The 20,456-nt window shown below is 36.1% G+C and overlaps 1 protein-coding gene across 1 annotated transcript in view; it reads left to right on the top strand.

The window, feature by feature from the left end:
- Positions 1-20,456, top strand: part of LOC119838095 — a 98,020-nt gene that overhangs the window by 71,571 nt on the left and 5,993 nt on the right. Inside the window, exons 19-33 of the mRNA XM_038363906.1 lie at positions 503-633; positions 829-947; positions 2,082-2,179; positions 4,050-4,166; positions 6,983-7,072; positions 8,174-8,298; positions 9,261-9,405; positions 10,183-10,321; positions 11,245-11,375; positions 12,366-12,495; positions 13,021-16,599; positions 17,024-17,134; positions 18,165-18,295; positions 18,889-19,021; positions 20,419-20,450. Of these exons, the coding sequence (XP_038219834.1) occupies positions 503-633; positions 829-947; positions 2,082-2,179; positions 4,050-4,166; positions 6,983-7,072; positions 8,174-8,298; positions 9,261-9,405; positions 10,183-10,321; positions 11,245-11,375; positions 12,366-12,495; positions 13,021-16,599; positions 17,024-17,134; positions 18,165-18,295; positions 18,889-19,021; positions 20,419-20,450 (5,211 nt within the window). The remainder of the gene's footprint in view (positions 1-502; positions 634-828; positions 948-2,081; positions 2,180-4,049; positions 4,167-6,982; positions 7,073-8,173; positions 8,299-9,260; positions 9,406-10,182; positions 10,322-11,244; positions 11,376-12,365; positions 12,496-13,020; positions 16,600-17,023; positions 17,135-18,164; positions 18,296-18,888; positions 19,022-20,418; positions 20,451-20,456) is intronic.

Consider the following 20,456-nt stretch of genomic DNA (forward strand, 5'->3'; position numbering starts at 1 on the left):
GGGGTGTGACACTTTCTCCGGAAGGTCTCATCAAAATTTTTATAATTTCCAACAGAGTATTCAATACAACAGAGAGTCTTCTTGTGTTTTATTTTACGCAACTATTATACATGTTGAAATTAAAGACTTTAACGCATTTTAAATGCGATTAAAATCCGTTAAAAATTCTTTAATCCTTTTCCTTACCCTTTCCAGTCCATTAATTTATTTCTCTTATCAATCCTTTCTTTATCCCTTTCCAATTTGAACTCGGCAATTCATTTGCAGAGTCGTAAAGTCTCCAATCAACCTTACGCCTCCAAATGTTCATGGGCGGTGGTAGCGCTTACCATCAGTCGACCCACCAGCTCCGTTGCCGACGAAGACATAAAAAGAATAAAAATAAATACTAATTTAGACACATAAGTACTAATGTGTTGATGTATATTTTAATAGTTTTAACAAGTAATTGTGTATTTAGTTGGTAAGCTAGTTTTCTTTAAATAAATACTCAGCAAATTGAATATCCAGGAAAGTGCCCCCGTCCAACGGCGTGTCGGGGCTGGAGAGCGAGACCGACTCGCACCTGGGCTCGCCGCCCCGGGACGTGCCGGGCGACGACAAGTTCGCCGCGCCCGTCGTGCCGGACTACACGTGAGTCACACTGTTGTCATGTTAAATACTTCCAGAAGTAAATAATGTTCTTACTCTTTATTGTGATACATAATATGACTGCTGTTTTGTTTTTGACCAAACGGTCCGAGCGGACGAAACCGCGGGCAGAAAGCTAGTATAGATTAGCGGATAAGATTAGCGTATTTAACACTTGTTTTATTTTGCAACTACCAGGTTGCGCATTGGCCGCCTCCCGTCGTGGGCCAAGAAGAGTCTGGGCGACGACGTCAGCGCGCCCGCCGCGCCGCCCGAGCCGCCGCGCGGCAAGTGGGCCTCCAGGGTCTTGCCCGCAGGTACACTCACACGTGCACCAACCTGCACACTTACACTTACACTTACACTTACACTTACACTTACACTTACACATACACTTACACTACACGTACAACTATACTGAAAGTAACACTTACATGATCGCGTACACAATCACTTAGAATATAATCACACTATCAAATAAATAAAATATATAAAACTAATCACACTAATATTATTAATGTGAAAGTTTGTTTGCTTGGATGTTTGTACGTCAATTGCGCTGAAACTACTGAAAGGATTTTGATGAAATTTAGTATACAGACAGGATATGAGCTGACTTGGGTGATAGGAAGTATCCTATCGGGATGATAAGTATATCATCCCGATTAAATGCTCCCTTGGGATAAAGCAGCAATCTTGATATCCGGGCGGAGCCGGGACGAGCGTTTAGTTAATAATAATATTAACATCCATACTTACATTAACATCAGCAGTCTTGTCATTACACTTTCACTTACACAAACACAACTAAATGTAATACTAATGGTCATATATGTGAATATAAACGCAAAGATGGCTGACCGACTGATCTATCAACGCACAGCCCAAACTACTGGATCCATCCGGCTGCAATTCCACATATAGATAGTCACTATGATGTTGATATCCGTTAAGAAAGGATTTTGATAAATTCTAACTCCAAGGGGATAAAGCTGGAGTGAAAGTTTGTCCCGTGAAAATTTATTTTGAAGCTGCGAACAGCAACTGGTTATTCAAAAATATAAAAAGATGCTTATATATATATATATATATATATATATATATATATATATATATATATACAAGAATTGCTCGTTTAAAGATATTAGATAGATATTATTAACCCGACGTTTCGAACACTTCACAGCGAGCGTGGTCACGGGGAGACTCAACGAATTTTCTGATTAATGATTCGGGTTAATAAAATAATGAAATAATGAATAAATCGCGTTTAAAATCCGTTTCAAAGTCTTCAATTACTAAATGTATAATACTCGCGTAAAATCAAACACAAAAAAGATAAAATACTAAGCGATAAGTGCTTTATAATATTCAACTACTTTAACTTTCTTTAACTTACACTTGAGTACACAACGTCATGTCTTTAATATTATTCTTATAAAATTTTTCAGAAAAAAGAGTAGACTCCGATGGGTCCAAAGACAGTTCGCTAGACAGCGGTACCGACACGAGATATATCGAAAAGCGACGAGAGCAGGGCGTCAAACAAGTATGTAGTGTGTTGATATTGTAAGAGAATAAATTATACAAAATTATGTAGGTCAAGGGTCAAATTGTAGAGGTATATAAATATGTAGGGTACAGTAATAACTTATGAAAAACGCAAGTTTTATGAGTATGAATGGATGTATGGATGTATGGATGTTTATTAATAGATCTGGATTAGCACATGGGCTACTATTGCCCGGGTGCGAGCGACGCCGCGGGTTACGGCTAGTAAGCATATAAATATTAATAAAAGTTCTAATGTTCTAAACATTATCGTATGAAAGGTGTAGCGTTTTAAAGATTTATTGAAAGCAGGATGCTGTAGTGTTTATATATGGTACAAAATTTACTTAGGGTACCTAAATAGAATTCAATTTAGGATTTTAGACTAAAATAGCAAAATTTTCAACAATTATTTCTACTATTAATGAATCTTTAGTTCAAATTAAAGGTTTGATAGGAGTAGATATTTTTTAATTTTAATTGCATAGTAGTTGGAGATTGGTATTTTTACAAGTATTGAGTAAAAAGTTTTATTCATATTTAAGGATTTTTTTTCAATATATTTTTTTTTAATTTTTTGATATTCTTTTGTTATATGATGATTGAATAATTTATGTGTATGGGTATGTAGTGGGTTATGTTATATGTATGTCCCGTATTTTGTGGAAAGTGGCTTCAAATAAAGTAAACGTAGTAATTTACAATATCATTAATTAGCTGTTATTCATAGATACCGTTATATACCGATACCTTAGTAAAATACCGATACCGGTATTGTTCATAACGATATTTAGTACGCAGTTGCAGTTTTTTTTATTTATTATATATCAAATATGTAGTAAGTAGATTCAATGCACTATGTAGTATTTAACATTTGTAAGATGTCTAATCACTCACAATGGTAGTGGTTTGGTGGTGGACATAGTAAAGTAGTTAAATAACTTCTTATTGAGTAAGATATCCAAACGATATTTTATCGGTAAATTGTGTAATATATTTTCGTGTTTATTATTAATATGATGAAATATGTTTGGATGGCTTATTTTATTTGTTTTTTTTTTTAATTTTTGAGTTGACTTAAATTTTTGTTGCATGTTTTTTTTTATTTGTTAACACCGTTTTAACTTTGGAGTATAATTTGTTGTCCAAGTCGTCATTGAAATTATTATATGATATCTATGCAAAAGATTATAACCGACTGTAAAAAAAAGTACACACTTCTTTTTTCTTTCAATCTCGGAATATATACGAATGCCGTGACTCATATTCCGTTATTATAAAATAAAAATACAGATGAATATATTAATTAATGATGATATGATAAATAAGTAAGCCAACGAAAGTTAAGTCTTCTCATAAATTAATAATGGTAATGGTCACTGAATTAATATTAAAGAATCGTTACTTCATTTACAACAACTGTCGTTATTGAATACATGTAATAAAAAAAAACCGGTAACCACACATACCGATATATTAATAGCGGTATCGACAGTGACCTTTGATCGACAATAGAACTATCGGTATAAACGATTCCATTTATCGGTATAAACCTATAAAACCGGTTGAAACTTACCGGTATTTCATATGCCGATGATAACAGTAAAGTAATGACATAAAAAAACCGGCACTAAATACCGCTACTGAACATCCAATAATGGCACCGGAGTTATTGTACCGGTGTCTAATCCCGGTTTCATACCGGTATTTATGCTATTGTCACACACCGGTAGCCATACCGTTTTCATACACAATATTTCATTGCCGTGTCAAGAGCCGGTACCAATAACTGTATCAAATACCGGTATGAATAACTGATCCAAATACCGGTATCCATAACGGTACTAAGCACCGGTATTGGTAACTAGAGGCCGAAATCGCTCAACCTGTCCCAACTGCCGCGCGTCGAGGCACTGTTCCGAAACTTTGACAGAACGATGCGGGCCACGTACGATATACTGACGATATCGCCGAGGGCGGAAAAGGTTATATGTTTTATTTGCTTTTTTGTTGTACGCTTTGTTTTTTTGGGGGGGGGGCCGTGACGTGTAATTGTGGTTTTTTTTTTTGCTAGTTTTAATAATATATAAGTATTTTTTTGTTTAATGTATTGCTCATGCAATATCTTTTTTTATAGGAAACAGTATCGTTCGGTTTGATTGAATTAAAATTCACGTATTTTTTTAGAAATTATCAATCTAATAAAAGATTGGGGGTTTAAAAGATGGATGCACTTTAAGTGGCCAAAACGTGTAAGCCTTTATCATCAATTTCTGCCACTTACACTAAGAAATATATAATTCTCTAATCTCTCTTATTTATATAAAATCTTTAGTTCAGTATATGTATAATATTTTTATTGATCCATGTGGATAAATAATAGAAAATTAACAATAAAAAGAAAAAAATTAAAGTCTAGTTTATTATATATGGATAAAAAAACAATAAAAATAAACAAAAAAAAAAAAAATTATATGTCACGGTTCCCTATTAGATTAGGTTACACAGTGGTTAGGCTATTAAGTTTCATCTGCATTTGTGTATTTGTGTTTGTTTACGCATTTCTCTGTTTATGTCATCACCATTCGTAATGTTATTGCGTTTGTTCGTATTATCTGGCTTTATTTTTCATGATTTTTTTTATATGTTTGAGTATCGATTGTGTTTGTTTTAGTTTGATTTCATTTGCATTTGTATTGGTTTAGCTTTTTTGTAGATCATCAACATTAAACACCGTTATTTTCAATATATTTGAAGTAATTTAGTTTATATTTAGGAATTATTGCTAGATTTGTTTTATTTTTCCACTGGTTTCTGTTGGAATAATTTTGGGTATTCATTTCATCTATAGTGTCAATGAAAAGCTGAAGAGTTTGTTCGTTTGAACTCGCTAAAATCAGGAAATACTAAACGGATTTTAAAATTTCTTTCACCATTCGATATCTACTGTGCTGTATCGTTTTCAAGTTTCCTTGTTGCTGTATGTTAAACTAGCTGCGCCCCGCGGTTTCACCCGCGTAAGTCCGTATCCCGTAGGAATATCGGGATAAAAAGTTACCTATATGTTATTCCAGTTGTCCAGCTGTCTACGTACCAAATTTCATTGCAATCGGTTTAGTAGTTATTGCGTGAAAGAGCAACAAACACACACACACACACATCCTTACAAACTTTCGCATTTATAATATTAGTAGGATCATATAATACTATCTATATTTGAGGTATTTTTCCCTATTTAAATATGTTTTGCAACCCGAATAAGTTATCATTCACACATTAGGTTTTTCTGGGATTGCATCTTGTCTTTTAAGTTGCTTTTGATGTCCGGGATGTATTTACATTTCTTTTTGCGTAATTTCATAGTTCATATGAATTTATATACACATCACGACCAATCGGTATCGGTTAATCATATTAAAATCGGTATATCCGGTACCGGTTTGTTACCGGTATTCCACAAACCGGTATTGTGTTTCTATTCATTCTCGTTGAAGTGATTTTTTTTTTTTACTAAAGGATTATTTATATGTGTTTAGTCGCTGAAACTGTAATGTCATTTCAGTTTGTTTGTCAATTTGGCAATGTTCACCCGTCGAATAACTTGCTCACCGTGGGTTCTGAGTTTGTATGTTTGTATGTCTAATGGGTTGAAAAAAGTCGTACTCGCTACCCTAAGTGTTCCGTATAAATAAGGTAAAGATGAACTGTTTAAATTAGTTGTTTACCCATCCCATTCATGACCGTGCCGACCGTTGCTGCACCTCAATTTTTTATTATTTTTTATTGTGTGTTGTCATAGTGTCAATAGCTAAAAACATTTCTGAAAATTTACACTATCTAATTATCACGGTTCATGAGATACAGTCTGGTAACAGACGGATGGACACACAGACAGACGGATAGACTGAAATTTTTGAAATAACTTGCTTCGTATGTTTCAATAATTTAAAAAAAAAAGTGTTTCTGCACTATATAAAGTGAATAGGACATTTTGTTTTTAGTTCTCAAGTGGTCTGATCTTTTATAATCTTCCCCCTTCTTTCCCCTTCGTTTTCTGTAGATGTCCCAAAAACGAAGGCTGTCAATACGACTGTATATTTTATCTCTGTTACCCGCTAACTCCGCGGTCAACCGATTGACGCGATTATTTTTGTGTTTGCTAGGGAATTGTTGTCATTTGGTCCTATTTTAGAATCTACAGTTGTGATTTGCGTTTGAATTATTTATAGTTTTCGCTTAATGTACAGTTATGTAAGTATCCAATAGCAAAAGTGGGGGGGGGGGTCAGGTATCACTGGTTGCATGCTGCATGTATATTTGAAGGTGTACTTTTTATAATAAATAGTAATTGTAATAACATATCCATTAACTATAAGTTAATGTATTGTTTAGTTAAAAACATGTATATCTAAACTTAAAAATGACAAGTTATTGCATGAAATATTTTATTTAAAGTATGCCTCAATCACATACTTGGATCACTCAGTCATCGCTTTGTGTGTTTGCATGTGTGTTATGCTCTGTTTTTAGGCTCTTTTTTTACATTTTTTTTTTAATTTTTTGCAATGGTACAAGGTTAACTCTGATTATGAAATATTTTTTTGAACAGAAGGAAATTTAATACTTTTATAATTATGATAGTAAATGCATTTTGTTGGACTTATGAAAGCTAATAAAGAATTAATAAATTAATATATAAAACATGGTGTCAAATAACTTCCACTAAAATAATTTATAACACCAGTCGTGGAAATTTTATTAAGTCCAAGCATGGAATTCATTTTGTTTGTATGTTTGTTAGGTAACAATAAATATATCGAAAACGCGTACGCCGGAGACGCGTACGCGGCATCACACGGACGACTCCTCACTTGGCAGTCTCAAGTTTGAGGTTTTTATTTTGTTTTATTTTTTAATTTATTTTTATTTCTTTATTTTGTTTGTATTTTAAGTTTAGATTTATATAATTGTGTTTTAGACTAAATTATATGATAGTAGGATAGCAATATGCTTAGCTATTTTGACTAAATTTCGTTTCATATTAAATTATATTGATTTACAGGTATTCGAAAATAATTAATTTACTTAACTGGACTATAGATATCTGACCAGTAATTAACAGATTTAATAATGTATTAGGAATTTCAAATTGTGTATAATATAAAATAAAGCATGCTTTGACACATATATCCATCTCTTTCGCTCATACTTTTCTCTATTATTTATTTCTAGACCTTGTGCTTATGTATTTAGTATGGAGTCTAAAAATTATTATGATATTTGAAAAGAGACTTAGGGCTGCTACCACGCTTAACTGTAAAGAAAATTGAGTTTACACTATTATGATTTCTAAGATGATATTGCGCTGGTAACTCATAGGGTTGTCACATTAATGAATTCAGTTTGCAATTATTTATGAATTATAATTTTTTGGTGTTAGAGGAGAGTAATGCATGTTTCTCTGATCGATTTTTCGTTTATCATTCTAAGCTAGAATATTTTAGATTTCATCAAGATCGAATTTAGGGTCTCCTGAATAATGATCCACTTATTATTGCTCAAAGTTGGGATAATTTTTTATATTTACCTTTCATTGTTTATCGAAAACAGAAAGGTATTTCTGTCATTCTAGTTGGCTAAAATTTCATTTAGTTTGAAACTATATGGCGTTGTACAAAAAAAATTACTTTATTATATCAGAGAGGTTTCGTCATAATGCAGTACGAATTCCAGTGTGGATAAGAAATGGCGCCAGACGATCTATATAGTTCTGTTGATATGTTTCCAGTTTTAGTTTGAAATTTTGAATGACTAACTGAGCACATGCCTAATGCTCAATAATTCCTGGAATAGCCGAGTTAATAAAAATCTTCCTCTAGATCAACCATGCCCTTACGAGCAATTTTCTTTAATTTCTGTAACATATAAGTATTCACATGTAACTTTAAGTTTTCGAAGAGAATTAATGAGTCTTTAAACCTAATGTATACAGGATCAGGAATCGACGGAACACGACGGCGACGTGGAGGATATATCGGATGGTGAGAGGACGTCTTCCTCGGAGCGTGGGAATCGGCCGACGTACTATCCGGGGAATAATGATGAAGAGACACCTAGGTTGGTTGAGGGTATCGCTTGGCTAATACATATATGGATCTGGTGATGGAAACCAGTACCATATAATAAAATGCCTTAAAATAGTCAGAATTAGACTTTAATGTGGCCACATGGACGTCAGCTTTTAAATATAAGAAGAATCGTTAAATTCGGTTAGCGAGTCGAAGGTTCTGAGGTAGCAAAGGCAAAACAGAAAACATTAAAATCTATACTAATATTATAAAGCTGAAGAGTTTACTTGTTTGAACGCACTAATCTCAGGAACTACTGGTCCGATTTGAAAAATTCTTTCAGTGTTAGATAGCCCATTTATTGAGGAAGGCTATAGGCTATATATGTACCACGGGCGAAGGCGGGACGGACGCTAGTTGTGTGATATAAGGTTACACTTTAAACAGCAAAAGTTGGATATATGTATGGAGTGAGACTTGAGTGGAGAGTATAACATCAAAGAGGAAGGAGGAAGAGAAAAGGAGATCAAAGATTTGTAAAAAGCCGAAAGGTAAGGTAGACAGAGATAAAAGACAATCGTTAATATAAACACGGGCCAGTTTCATCACTTGCTGATAGTGCCTGATTGACCTATGCGAAGAAGGGTTTACTTTGAAATATTTTTTACCATTTTCCACCGACTTCAAAAAGGAGGTGGAATGAGAAGGAAGGAGGTCAATATGACTCTATTTTCGGGGTTGGGTAAACTGATTTTACTGATTGTTTTTTTTTTTTGTTTGTAAGGTGATATCTTCCTTGTGGGCCCATAAAGTTTGGTTTAATTCTGATAATTTCAAGGCTTTTTACCTATTCGTTAGAAATATAATTGTAATTGATAGATAATCTAGGCAGAACATATCTAGAAGCTGTGAAACTGGTCATTAATATTCTAAAATTAAAACTCATACATATAACTGAGTAAAACTCATAAATGGAAACAAATAAAACTTAGTATTTAATTACATTTGCAGCGAGTTCATGGTGACAGCAATGGACGCAACCGAACTGCGGCAGTCGATGCGGCGTTCGAAACGCTGGGCGGGCGAAACGCCGCGTCTGGATCTGCCGCCCGCCGCCTCGCTGAGCGGCTCGCCGCACGACTCGGAGGATGATGAGGTGGGTTTGAGTGGGAGTTTGAAGGGAAGTTTTTAGTGAGAGTTTGAGTGGAAGTTTGAGTGGGAGTTTGAGTGGGAGTTAATTGGGAGCTTGAGTGAGAGTTTGAGTGGAAGTTTGAGTGGGAGTTTGAGTGGAAGTTTGAGTGGGAGTTTGAGTGGAAGTTAAGTGGGAGTTTGAGTGGAAGTTAAGTGGGAGTTGAGTGGAAGTGTGGGAGTTTGAGTGGGATTTGGTGTTTTTTTTGTTGGTAGTTGCTTGTTGAGTTTGAGTTTGAGTTCAAGATAAAGTTAGAGATGGAGTAAATGATAGTTATAATAAGGTATCATATTTGAATGAGCTAAAATGTGAAATATGAGAAAGAGCGTTTGTAACGCTCGGCGGTCGAAACGCCGTGTTTGTAGCTACCGCCCGCTTTTAGAATATGGTTATCATGATATGTTTCTCACAACATACAATAATCTCTTAAGGGCTACTGCGTGTTGTCTCCCGAAAGCCTCCTAGAAGTATCTACCTTCTGATGATACCCAAATGTTATTAAAATGGCACTACTGATACCATGGTGATGATTACGTTTGTAATAATAAAGGTTGTGACGGTGGTGGTGATCATAATGATGATGATAATACTTATGATCTCACAATATACTGAAATCTGATGAAATTAGACCTATGTCCTTATAAGCCTCCCAATGACAGAGTATCTTTCTTTTGATGATGCCTAATATTATTGAAATGGTATGGCTGATGATGATGATATTGACGCTGATGTCCCCTCCCCCAGGTATCCACCCCGTCGGGCGACAACGCGGACCGCAACCCGCTGTCCGGCTCGTGTGAGTCCATAGACACGGCCGGGAGGCGAGAGAAGTATATCAAATCGGCTTTCGATAGTCTCAGCGGCGTCGATGTAGATGGCGCTGGTGAGTGCGTGATGATTATACAAAAAGATATATAAATATAATATTCTATTGAGAATAGCTGCTTAGGAACACGCCTTGTGATGGAGATTTTTTTTTCTCCTTTTTTGTACGTCATAGCGGGCAAGTGCGCTGATGGTTCGCTTTACCGCCCGTGAACAGACGGAGGTAGTGCCTTTGCGAATGCGCTGCCCCGCTTTAAGGGGTAAGGGATAAGGAAAGGCATGTCGACTGGAAAGAATAAATGGACTGAGAAGAGTGGGGAAAAGGAAACTGGCTTCCGTCTCCCCCACTCACCTGACGAAACACAGAAGCTACTATCTCACTACTATTTCACGTCAGTGCGACCAGCTCGCACTAATTCGTACCGAAGCGTGTTCGATTTCCATAAACGTTCTCTCTTACCATCAGGCGAACCACCAGCTCAGTTGCCCGCTAAAAAAGTGTAATTCTATGGAAATGCAAAATTGTACGATAATTAAATCCCTACTAATATTATAAACGTGAAAGTAACTCTGTCTGTCTATCTGTTACGCTTTCACGCCTAAACCACTGAACCGATTACTGATTTTGATGAAATTTGGTATAATGATAGAACTGAACTTGGGAAAGGACATAGTTTTTATGGAAGTTCCTTATTGTCAAACATAAAGTCATGTAAGATTCTTTCACACCTAAACCACTTAACCAATTTTGACAAATAGTCCAGACCTTGGGAAAACCTATAGGCTACTCCTTATCAAATCGCGCGATATAACCGAATTCCACGCAGGCGAAGCCGCGGGTGGAAAGCTAGTTATTTAAATTTACGAGACATTTGAAAGTTGGTGCCTCCCGTTTGGTAACATTTAAATTTGATCTAGATCTTATATTTGAATGTCGTGTAGTATTTTGTTAAATATAACTACAAATGTAATAACTTCCAGCTCAAACCGGCCACAACTCGCTGTCAGCGAAGCACTTGCGAGGCCCGACGATTAGACCGGATCCGGAAGCCGCGAGGAAAAGGGAGGAGTTGCAGAGGAGGATACTGGAGACCAGGCGGCAGCTGGAGAGTGTCAGTACTTATTTATACTCAAACTCAATCTTAATAAAGCAATCATAAATACAAACACAACTCAATTCTTATCTTGAATAATTCAAATTCTAAGGGGCCATCCATAAATTCACACGAATTTAAGGTTATTTTGTCCCCTCTCCCTTGCTTGCCACAGTATTTCACATTTCAAGAACCTCCCGCATGATTTGCGTAACGCTTCAAATAAACAATAAACATGTATTCATAAGAAATAAAAAAAAAGATTCAATCAATTTCGAAATATTAAATTTCGCAGCCCTCTCTCCGCCCTCTCCCTTGTCACGCAACGTCACGTTTTAATGTTTTCCCCTCCCCAGTGGAAACGAAACAAACAAATAAAAATACAGTCCAATTGAGAAACAACTCCTGTCTTTTGCTTTGAAAATGGGAGAAAAACCAAAAAAAAAACTACCCCTTAAAATATTCGTTTCAGTTTAATTTTTAGTTTTATAGCATTGAAATGCTTTATAAATGAGAAATTTTGAAAGAATAGAAAAAATTTGATCACGAGGCAGGATTCGAACCTGCGTATCTTGCCTAACCGTAGCAACGCCTAGTCTCTCGGCCACCCGTCGTGATCAAATTTTTTCTATTCTTTCAAAATTTCTCATTTATAAAGCATTTCAATGCTATAAAACTGAAAATTAAATTTAACAAAGGCCGCGGTCCATCGATACAATATTGTAATCATTGAAATAATGTTTCGTATTGGTTGTGATGGTTCTTAATCATCTCAATAGATGGCGTGGGGTGCCCCTTAGGCACATGAAACCGAAAGAGTAGAAGAAATTCGATTACTGTGGCGGGATCACGGGTGGCCGAGAGGCTAGGCGTTGCTACGGTGTGGCAAGATACGCAGGTTCGAATCCTGCCTCGTGATCAAATTTCTTCTATTCTTTCAAAATTTCTTATTCGTTTCAGTGATAAATTAAATCGTCTAATATTTCTATATTATCTGTCACATTTCAGGTCGCATTCCGTTCAAACCTCAAATCGAGTCAGTCCACAACAGACCTCTCGTACATACCCGAAAAGGATGGCTCGAAACGCAACACTCGACCCGTCTCCATGGCCGTGCCGAGCAATAGTAGACCCTATGGTATGTGACATAGAGTTTAATATGCCAATATTGTCATCTTTAAATGGAAAACACGTCAATAAGGTTCAAATTTGCGAAATACTGTTTCTTTATGTGGGCATATATGAAGGGACGTGTTTTCTGTTTCAAAATGTATTGTAATAATATAATAATAGTTGAATATATTGAGTTGAAATTGAATAATTATTTGAATTAGTCGCTTATACTTAAGAAAGTTAAGTTTTGTCGCTTTATTTCAATAGATTTGTCACAAGAGAACATTAACTTGATATTGACTTATGTTTGAGGATAAGATATTAAGTTAAAGATACGCAAGTGTATCTTGATTGTAAAATATGCTCCTTGAATTATATATAGTTATTTTGTTCTAATTAAAAAGTTCTAAAGTTGAATATGTAAATGGATTTTATGTATACATTATATAGAAACTCAATATATTTGACTTCAAAGATGCTATAACACAAACAAAATTAATATGCTACGAAATCACTGTGTCATACTAACATAACCATTACTTTTAACGCTGACCAGGATTCCATAACGCCCCCGTTTATCAGGAGGAAAACTTTGACAGCCTGTCGAGTTGTTTCTTTGACAGTCTTAATTATCACAACCTAGACTATAGGAACAAAAACCCTTACGCCATTCCCGCGAACCTGAATCACAAAATTATCCCGGACTATTATGATAATTCCCAAGCTTACATATCGCCACGACCGAACTTACAACCCGATAAACACATGAACATACATACAAACAAACCAATGTACAAGGAACACAAGCAGAACACGGCGTTCACAATAGACATGAAAAAGACGAATTCGAAAGTATTCAATCGGCTGTTCCCAACCAATGAGGATAAAGAGCCCCCCAAAATACCGCCCAGGAATTTCCATTTAAACTTGAACGAGAAGCCACAGACTAAAACACCGAAACCGAATGCCAGAAGCATATTTAAGAATTACAAATCTTGTCCCGTTTCGCCTGTCTCTGAGGAGTGCAAGTGGGCGGATAAAGTGCCACAGACTGAAAATAGCGAAAAACGGAAACAAAACGTGTTCGATGCTAAAAAACGCAACTCGCTCAGTTTCTTTGTCGGGTTGGACAAGATGAAGGAGAGCCGGAGCATCGTGGACACGATAAAGAGTGATACGGAGAAGATGATTGCGGAAATAACGAAGAAATATGGGGATCTGGACGATTTTGAACCTAATTCGCAGGGGGATTTAGATCTGCAACCGACTAAAGAGGAGAAAGAGGACGGCAATTTCTCCTCTGATTCGCTAGAAGATTGCAGCTTGAGTCAGGACGTGAGCTGTAAAAATAAATTGTATTCTAAGAAAATATGTAAGAAACACAATAAAGGGAAGGGCATGGCTAGACGCTCCGTTTCAAACTACGAAATTTACGCTGGCACTTATGAAAAGCCTAAAATACCGGCGAAACCGACGATCGAGCAAAAAAGTTCTACATTACCTAGGAACATGCCTTCGAATCTAGACGACATAATGGACGAGGAAGTGCATAGAAATTATTCCATGTATAGATGTCAGAGCGTGCTAACTAAGCGATGCATTACGCGGTCTAATGAATCGGTGCTGAGCGATCATTCTAACTGTTCTAGTGTGTCTAACGAAATATTCCTAAAATACGGCAACGAAGTGGCATTCCAGCAAGCCAAATATATGGACAGCCGCTACAATCTGAACGGTTCGCAAAATTGTTCCTATGAAAACATCAATGAACCAGATGAGAGGTATCTAGAGGCTCACAGACACAGCAGCGCTAGTTTCTTTTTGAATCAGAAGAAATATATGAAGAACAGCTGTAGCCAAGAATCCGTGTTATCAGATGAGTTCTTGGATAACGAACAACAGTTATCGCGTACAAATTGCAATTCCCTAGAGAGTGTTCTGTCGGACGACTCAGAATGTACAAAAAGCGCTCCGTTGGAAATGCTTTTTGAAGGCAAGAGACCCCACACCCAAATAGCTAACAGTCAAAGTTGCTATGAGTTCGATAACACGTCGAAGAGTTATGGATCTAGTCCCAATAACGTGCCCTATCTAACTGGTTATATGTATAATAATTATTTCGCGGAATCGTCTACTTCAAGGGTCGATTATCATGAACCGACACCTGTTGTAGCCCAAAAGCCGCCAGTTCATAAAGTTTACGGTTTCGAAGTACCAACCTCAGAGTTTTCTGGACATAAAACCGTGACGAGGTCTAAAAGTCTGTATGATTCCGCTTCAAAACAACCACCACCGCCTCCCAAAAATATCGCGTATTATTTTGACGGTAGTAATGTAAAACAGTATGCTGGTGAGAAGAAAGGTTTCGATGATATACCTAGATTAAAAACAAACGATTATATGGCGAGTACTAGCAAGTCTTTACAGCCAAAGTTTGCTGAAAAGAATAAATATAAAAGTGAAATGGTTGGATGTGAACCAAATACAATGGTCAAATCTAAGAGTTGTAGCTTTGAAGTGGTCTTAGAACCGGCATCGAAACCGAATCCTTTGAAAAATTTAATGGAAAAACGAAATTCTCACGTACAAAAGAATTTGGAGAAATTTGAGGAACAAATACGCAAAAATACACAATGCAAAATTAATAAAAATCAGCTGAATAAAGAAAAAGCAAATGTCGCCAAATACAATAATACAACTAAAAGTCTAGAAAGAGATTCGGGCCAAAAACATAATAATAACAACAACAACAACAACAATAACAATAAAATAACGATGGAATTTGTTCCACATAAGCCACCTAAGCCCATGAAAAGAACATCCTCTACAAAAACTAATAACAGACTTAAAAGTAACTTGGAGAAATCTGGTCTAAGTTCATCGATATCTTCCCAGTACAAGGCGAAACTCGATGGTTTACAAAATAAAAATTACATAACAAACAATAAAAAACTTGAAGATAAAAATTCTAATAGAATGGATCAAGACAACGTAGAAAAAACTTTTGATGTGTTTGTCAAAGAAAGAGAGATTAATGATAATAAATGTGAAATGCAAATGGATAGTCTAGAAGTATATGCAATGCAGAAATTGGAAAGAAAAAAGCAAATGAGCATGGACTCTCTTGACGTGAGCGACGATAATCATGATTTTGCCAAGGATTCTTTAGATTATTACGCGGAACAAGATAATAAATACTATGAAAAGACCAAGAAAGATATATCGAATCTCAGAATGACCAGAAATGAATTCGACACTGCAACACCATGTCATAGTAAACAAAATAATGAATCAAAGGAAAATATAGCTCCTGAAAGTGACGAAGTGAAGAAATACAAGTATATAGAAAGAAAATTAGAAATTATTAATAAATTAGTTGAAATGGAGGAACGTAAAATATTGCAAGAGAAGATATTTAAAGAGTGGCGAATGAAACCGCTAGAAGCGAATATAAATGACGGAAAAGGCGTAGTAAAAGTGTTATCGCAGAAGTTTGAAAAGCTAGCTACAAAACAGACCACCGTCCCCAATTTTGCGTCGCTCACTTTGGAAGAAGCTACAGATGATCAAAGTATAGATACAAAAGAGATTAAACGCAATTTGAGTCTGCCTGATATATTAGACACAGAACAGATTGGCTTAACAGTCGGTGGTGCTGACATATCAAACGATAGCGCAAACAACATAATAGAAGTAGAAGAGGAGCAATTAAATAACACTGTACAAAATGAAATTCAACCACCGAAACCGTTGCCACAGAGGGTCTATAACGAGATGGTGTTTCCGAAAACAGATGTCCATCTAGACAGTGAGAATTACGAGTCGTCCACCACAAGTTCGAGTTGCACAAATTCACCCAAACGCATGTCGCTCTACGGTTTTAACAGACCAAAAGTGCCGTTTCGGAAAATGATACGCCACCCGGTCCCTAGACTATGTCTAGAGAACCAGATGGCTAGAATGCGACCGCCGTTTTGTTCCGGGAATGCCGTAAGGGGCTTAGCGAGAAAGTTGCCTATAGTCCCGGTGCTGCCGTCAAAATTTCCAACGCCTTCAGGTTCGGAAAGCATGAATAGATGTCGTGTCGGTTCTTTTTTTATTTGCGCTTTGTATAGTGCGAATCCTAGTCGTTTGCAAATATTGTGATGTTTTCATTCAGACAGACTCAAGTGTCACAATCATTTGCTTCTTGCGTTGTTTTCAGGAGCATGATAGAATTTTTAATAACGTCTGCACGGTTTTTTTTACTTATTATATAGTGTTGTGTGCCCTTATTTTTTATGCTGGATCAAAAATTTGAATTTTCTTTCTATATATGAAGATTATTTTGATTCTTGATCAGGCGCATGCTTATTGTATGCTTCAAAACGAAACGCATGGACGAAGTGATACGATACGTTAAAACATTGAAAGTTATTATTTCAATGTTTGCAACTAGTATAGCGACGTATTTTTACATTATTTACGTAAGCAATTGCATTTGATTAAATCAAATCACTTCGTTCACGATAATCGTTGTGGTTCAGAGCATGACGTATTTATCGTAATGACAGCGCGCACGCACCTCTCGCCGCCCGAGCAAGAGAGCGAGACAGGTATGCGTCGCGCTATCTCACTCTCGGACCTCGCGGCCAAGCCAGTGCCGGCCCCCAGGACGCCGCAAGGTAGGTACTGTGGTGGCGGAATGAGGTTATAACATCTCGGTATAGTGATCTTTTCAATTTGATTATAACGATCATTCACATATGTTATATAAAACATTGGTCCAAGTTTATATACCTGGAGTACTCCGATTGGATGTGATGTGAAATGTGGGTATAAATTACTATACATATATGCAAATACTTTTAGTATCCTTATATAAAAACCAGTAGAGGATCAAAAAATTTCGTATAAGAGTACTCAAAATTTTATATATTTATATCTTTATTAGCTAGTAATATAGTACAAGGTAAAAGCGTCCGTACCACCTAGTGTATTAACATTTTATTCTCATTTTTTCTACTTATTACATATCAACATCTTTATTTTTATTATATTTGCATAAAAATCCTGCCTATATGCATTTAAGTAATAATCGTTGCTTGACGTATTGATATGATATTTTTATCAGCATGTATGTCTGTTGCTTTCAATTAATAACATTCGGAATTGTGCTTTCACGATGAATTTGTATCATTTTTCTTGTGCTTTTAACTTTCTTTATATTAGAAATATAGTCTATATCAGCATAATAAGAAAAACTCATGAAATTATTGTACTGTCACTGATCCCTCATAGCTGTAGTTAAATCTATCCGTTTAAAGTGATTCAAGATTGACTCTAAAGGAATCGGTTTCATGCAAACACACACTTATAAAAGCGTGTTAAAAAATATACTCGTTGCAAACGTAAATTCGATGCTATTACATTTCTTTATCAAAATTTGTTACATGATTCATATATTGATGGATTTCAAATTGTATATTGAAATCTATTTGTAATTTTCTGATACATTAAATAATAAACTGTCGTTACACTACGCACGCTAATATAAGCTGTCCCTTATTTTATCAAACTGCACTTGTGTGGTGTGCAAATTTGATTAAAATCCGTTGAGCAGTTAAGGACTCCATCGCAGACAAACAAACACCTACTAACCTAACCTATCGACCAAAAAAGAAACCATCATAAATTAAACCCTCCTCCACAAAGGTCAATCGAAACCAGCACAAAACAGCACGAACGCGAGCAAGTCGCCGGGCGGCGGGTTCGCGCGGCCGGCGCCGCGGTACAACAACAAGTCTAGCATGACACGGAGCAATAGTGTCGGAGTGTTGAATCAGGTAATTAATACATAGTGTTTTCTTGTGTTTGATTTTACTCCGGCGGGGGGGAAGGGGAGTTAGTTATAGCCAGTGGGGGTCACGGTCTCCCCGTGACCGCGCTCGCTGTAAAGTGTTCGAAACGTCGGGTTAATAATGTAATGAATAAATCGCGTCTAAAATCCGTTAAAAAGTCTTTAATATCTTATTAATACGTGTTTTCTATAAAAAGGTCACCGACGCTTCGAGGGCGATGCACTCGGGATTCTAAAATGGGATCAAATGACACCCTTTGTCTGATGAAACACAAAAAGATCACACACGAGAATCCACGGAGTCGGAGAGTCATCGAGTAACCGAGTCAAAAAAAATATATGCTTGAATTCCATATCTCATTTGTTTTTAGGACGTCGGTTGAAAAACACATGCAGAAATGCACACATGAATATGTACACACACACATGATACAAATAGTAATAGTAGTATCCTTATTATTACAAACTGTTTTAGGATATCAATTGTTCATTTTAATCTATGTAACGTATATATCAATAACTACCCTTCTATTGATGTATTATGTAAACTAGTATTCAAACAAGCCCCACCACTTCCAGAGCGACTCCGAGTCGGACCCGCAGCCGACGCGCCAGCGCGGCGGCGGGCTGATGCGGCCGACTATCAGTTCCATGAACAAGGCGGCCGCCAACACGGCGAGGAGGCGCGGTTTAGCCAACGCGTACAGTACAGGTGAACAAACACAAGAAAAAGAGAAAAAAAATACAAAAAAAAAAAAAAAAATTGCGGGTATTTTTCTGCAGTTATGTTTAAATAGTATATGTGGCAGACAAGTGCATTCATCAGCGGAATAATTAATAGCCTAACCAAAAAAACTACAAAAAAATGCGGGTATTTTTCAGCAATTATGTTTAGTTTTGGTATCTGACACTAAACTCAATGAGCTGACGATATATTGGCATAGGCGTTAGTTAGGCAAAGTTTAATAAAATGGCTAGGCTATTAATTGAATTTATTAAGCTAGTTGGTTGCGACATGTTCTATTTGATAAGTATCGAAATGTTTATGATGATGACAGAAATATCTTAAACTAGCTGCGCCCCGCGGTGTCACCCACGTAAGTCCGTATCCCGTAAGCATATCGACTGTCTACGTACCAAATTTCATTGCAATCGGTTCAGAAGTTTTTGCGTAAAAGAGCAACAAACACACACACACATCCTTACAAACTCTCGCATTTATAATATTAGTATGATAGTATAATTAGTATATTAGTAAGTATCTTAAATAATGAGCATTTTGCCAAAATTAATTTGATTCTAAGAGCAATTTTTAGTCGTAGTAAAATGTGCACATTATTCTAGTAAGATTAACCATTAGTTCAATGACATTAGTTAGTATTAACTACATCACTCAACTGACATTTTTAAGTGATTTAAGATTGTGTTTGGTGTTCGATTGGTTGATGGTTGTAAGATGATATAATACAAGTGTTAGTTAGTTAGCGATTGATTTATAGCATATTGATGTTAGAGTGATTGTTGGTTTGATTGTTGATGTATTGTTAATCATCATTGAACACAATTGGTGTTGCTAGTCAGATTGAAGATTTATATTATAAATCAGAATTTTGAATGAATGTTAATATTTTATTGAAAATTCATATTGTGTTTTAAAATATTAATATGATTTCCGAATGATTGTTAATTCTTTTATTTATGAATTAAAATGTGAGGTCTGTGTTTTGATACATAATTTTCATTGACTATAAATCAGGAGGATTACCGTGATATTTTATTCTAGAATTCGAAAGTGTTGGCTCTAGGGGATCTATATAGATACTTCTGTCTTTTTCCCACACTAGAATTGGTTTAAGTTTAAGCCATCACTGTGACCCCCCCGTTTTTACGAACGATTGTTAATTCGTGAATTTTTTACAGCATTACATACTTTAAACTATTGATTGTCTCAAAGAGAAATTTATTGTTTGATTGTAAATTAAATGATCGATAGTCTGATAGTCGTGTGATTGTTAATTTCATCACTACCACCCAAATAGTCTAGTATAGTGCGGCCCACTAATTTCACCCTACACTACACTAAAGCTAACTAACACTAACTAACCGCAGTGAACGTCGCCCGCTCGGAGTCGAGCTCGGAGGCGGAA

Source organism: Zerene cesonia, unplaced genomic scaffold, assembly GCF_012273895.1.
Source record: "Zerene cesonia ecotype Mississippi unplaced genomic scaffold, Zerene_cesonia_1.1 Zces_u001, whole genome shotgun sequence".
Lineage (NCBI taxonomy): Eukaryota > Metazoa > Arthropoda > Insecta > Lepidoptera > Pieridae > Zerene > Zerene cesonia.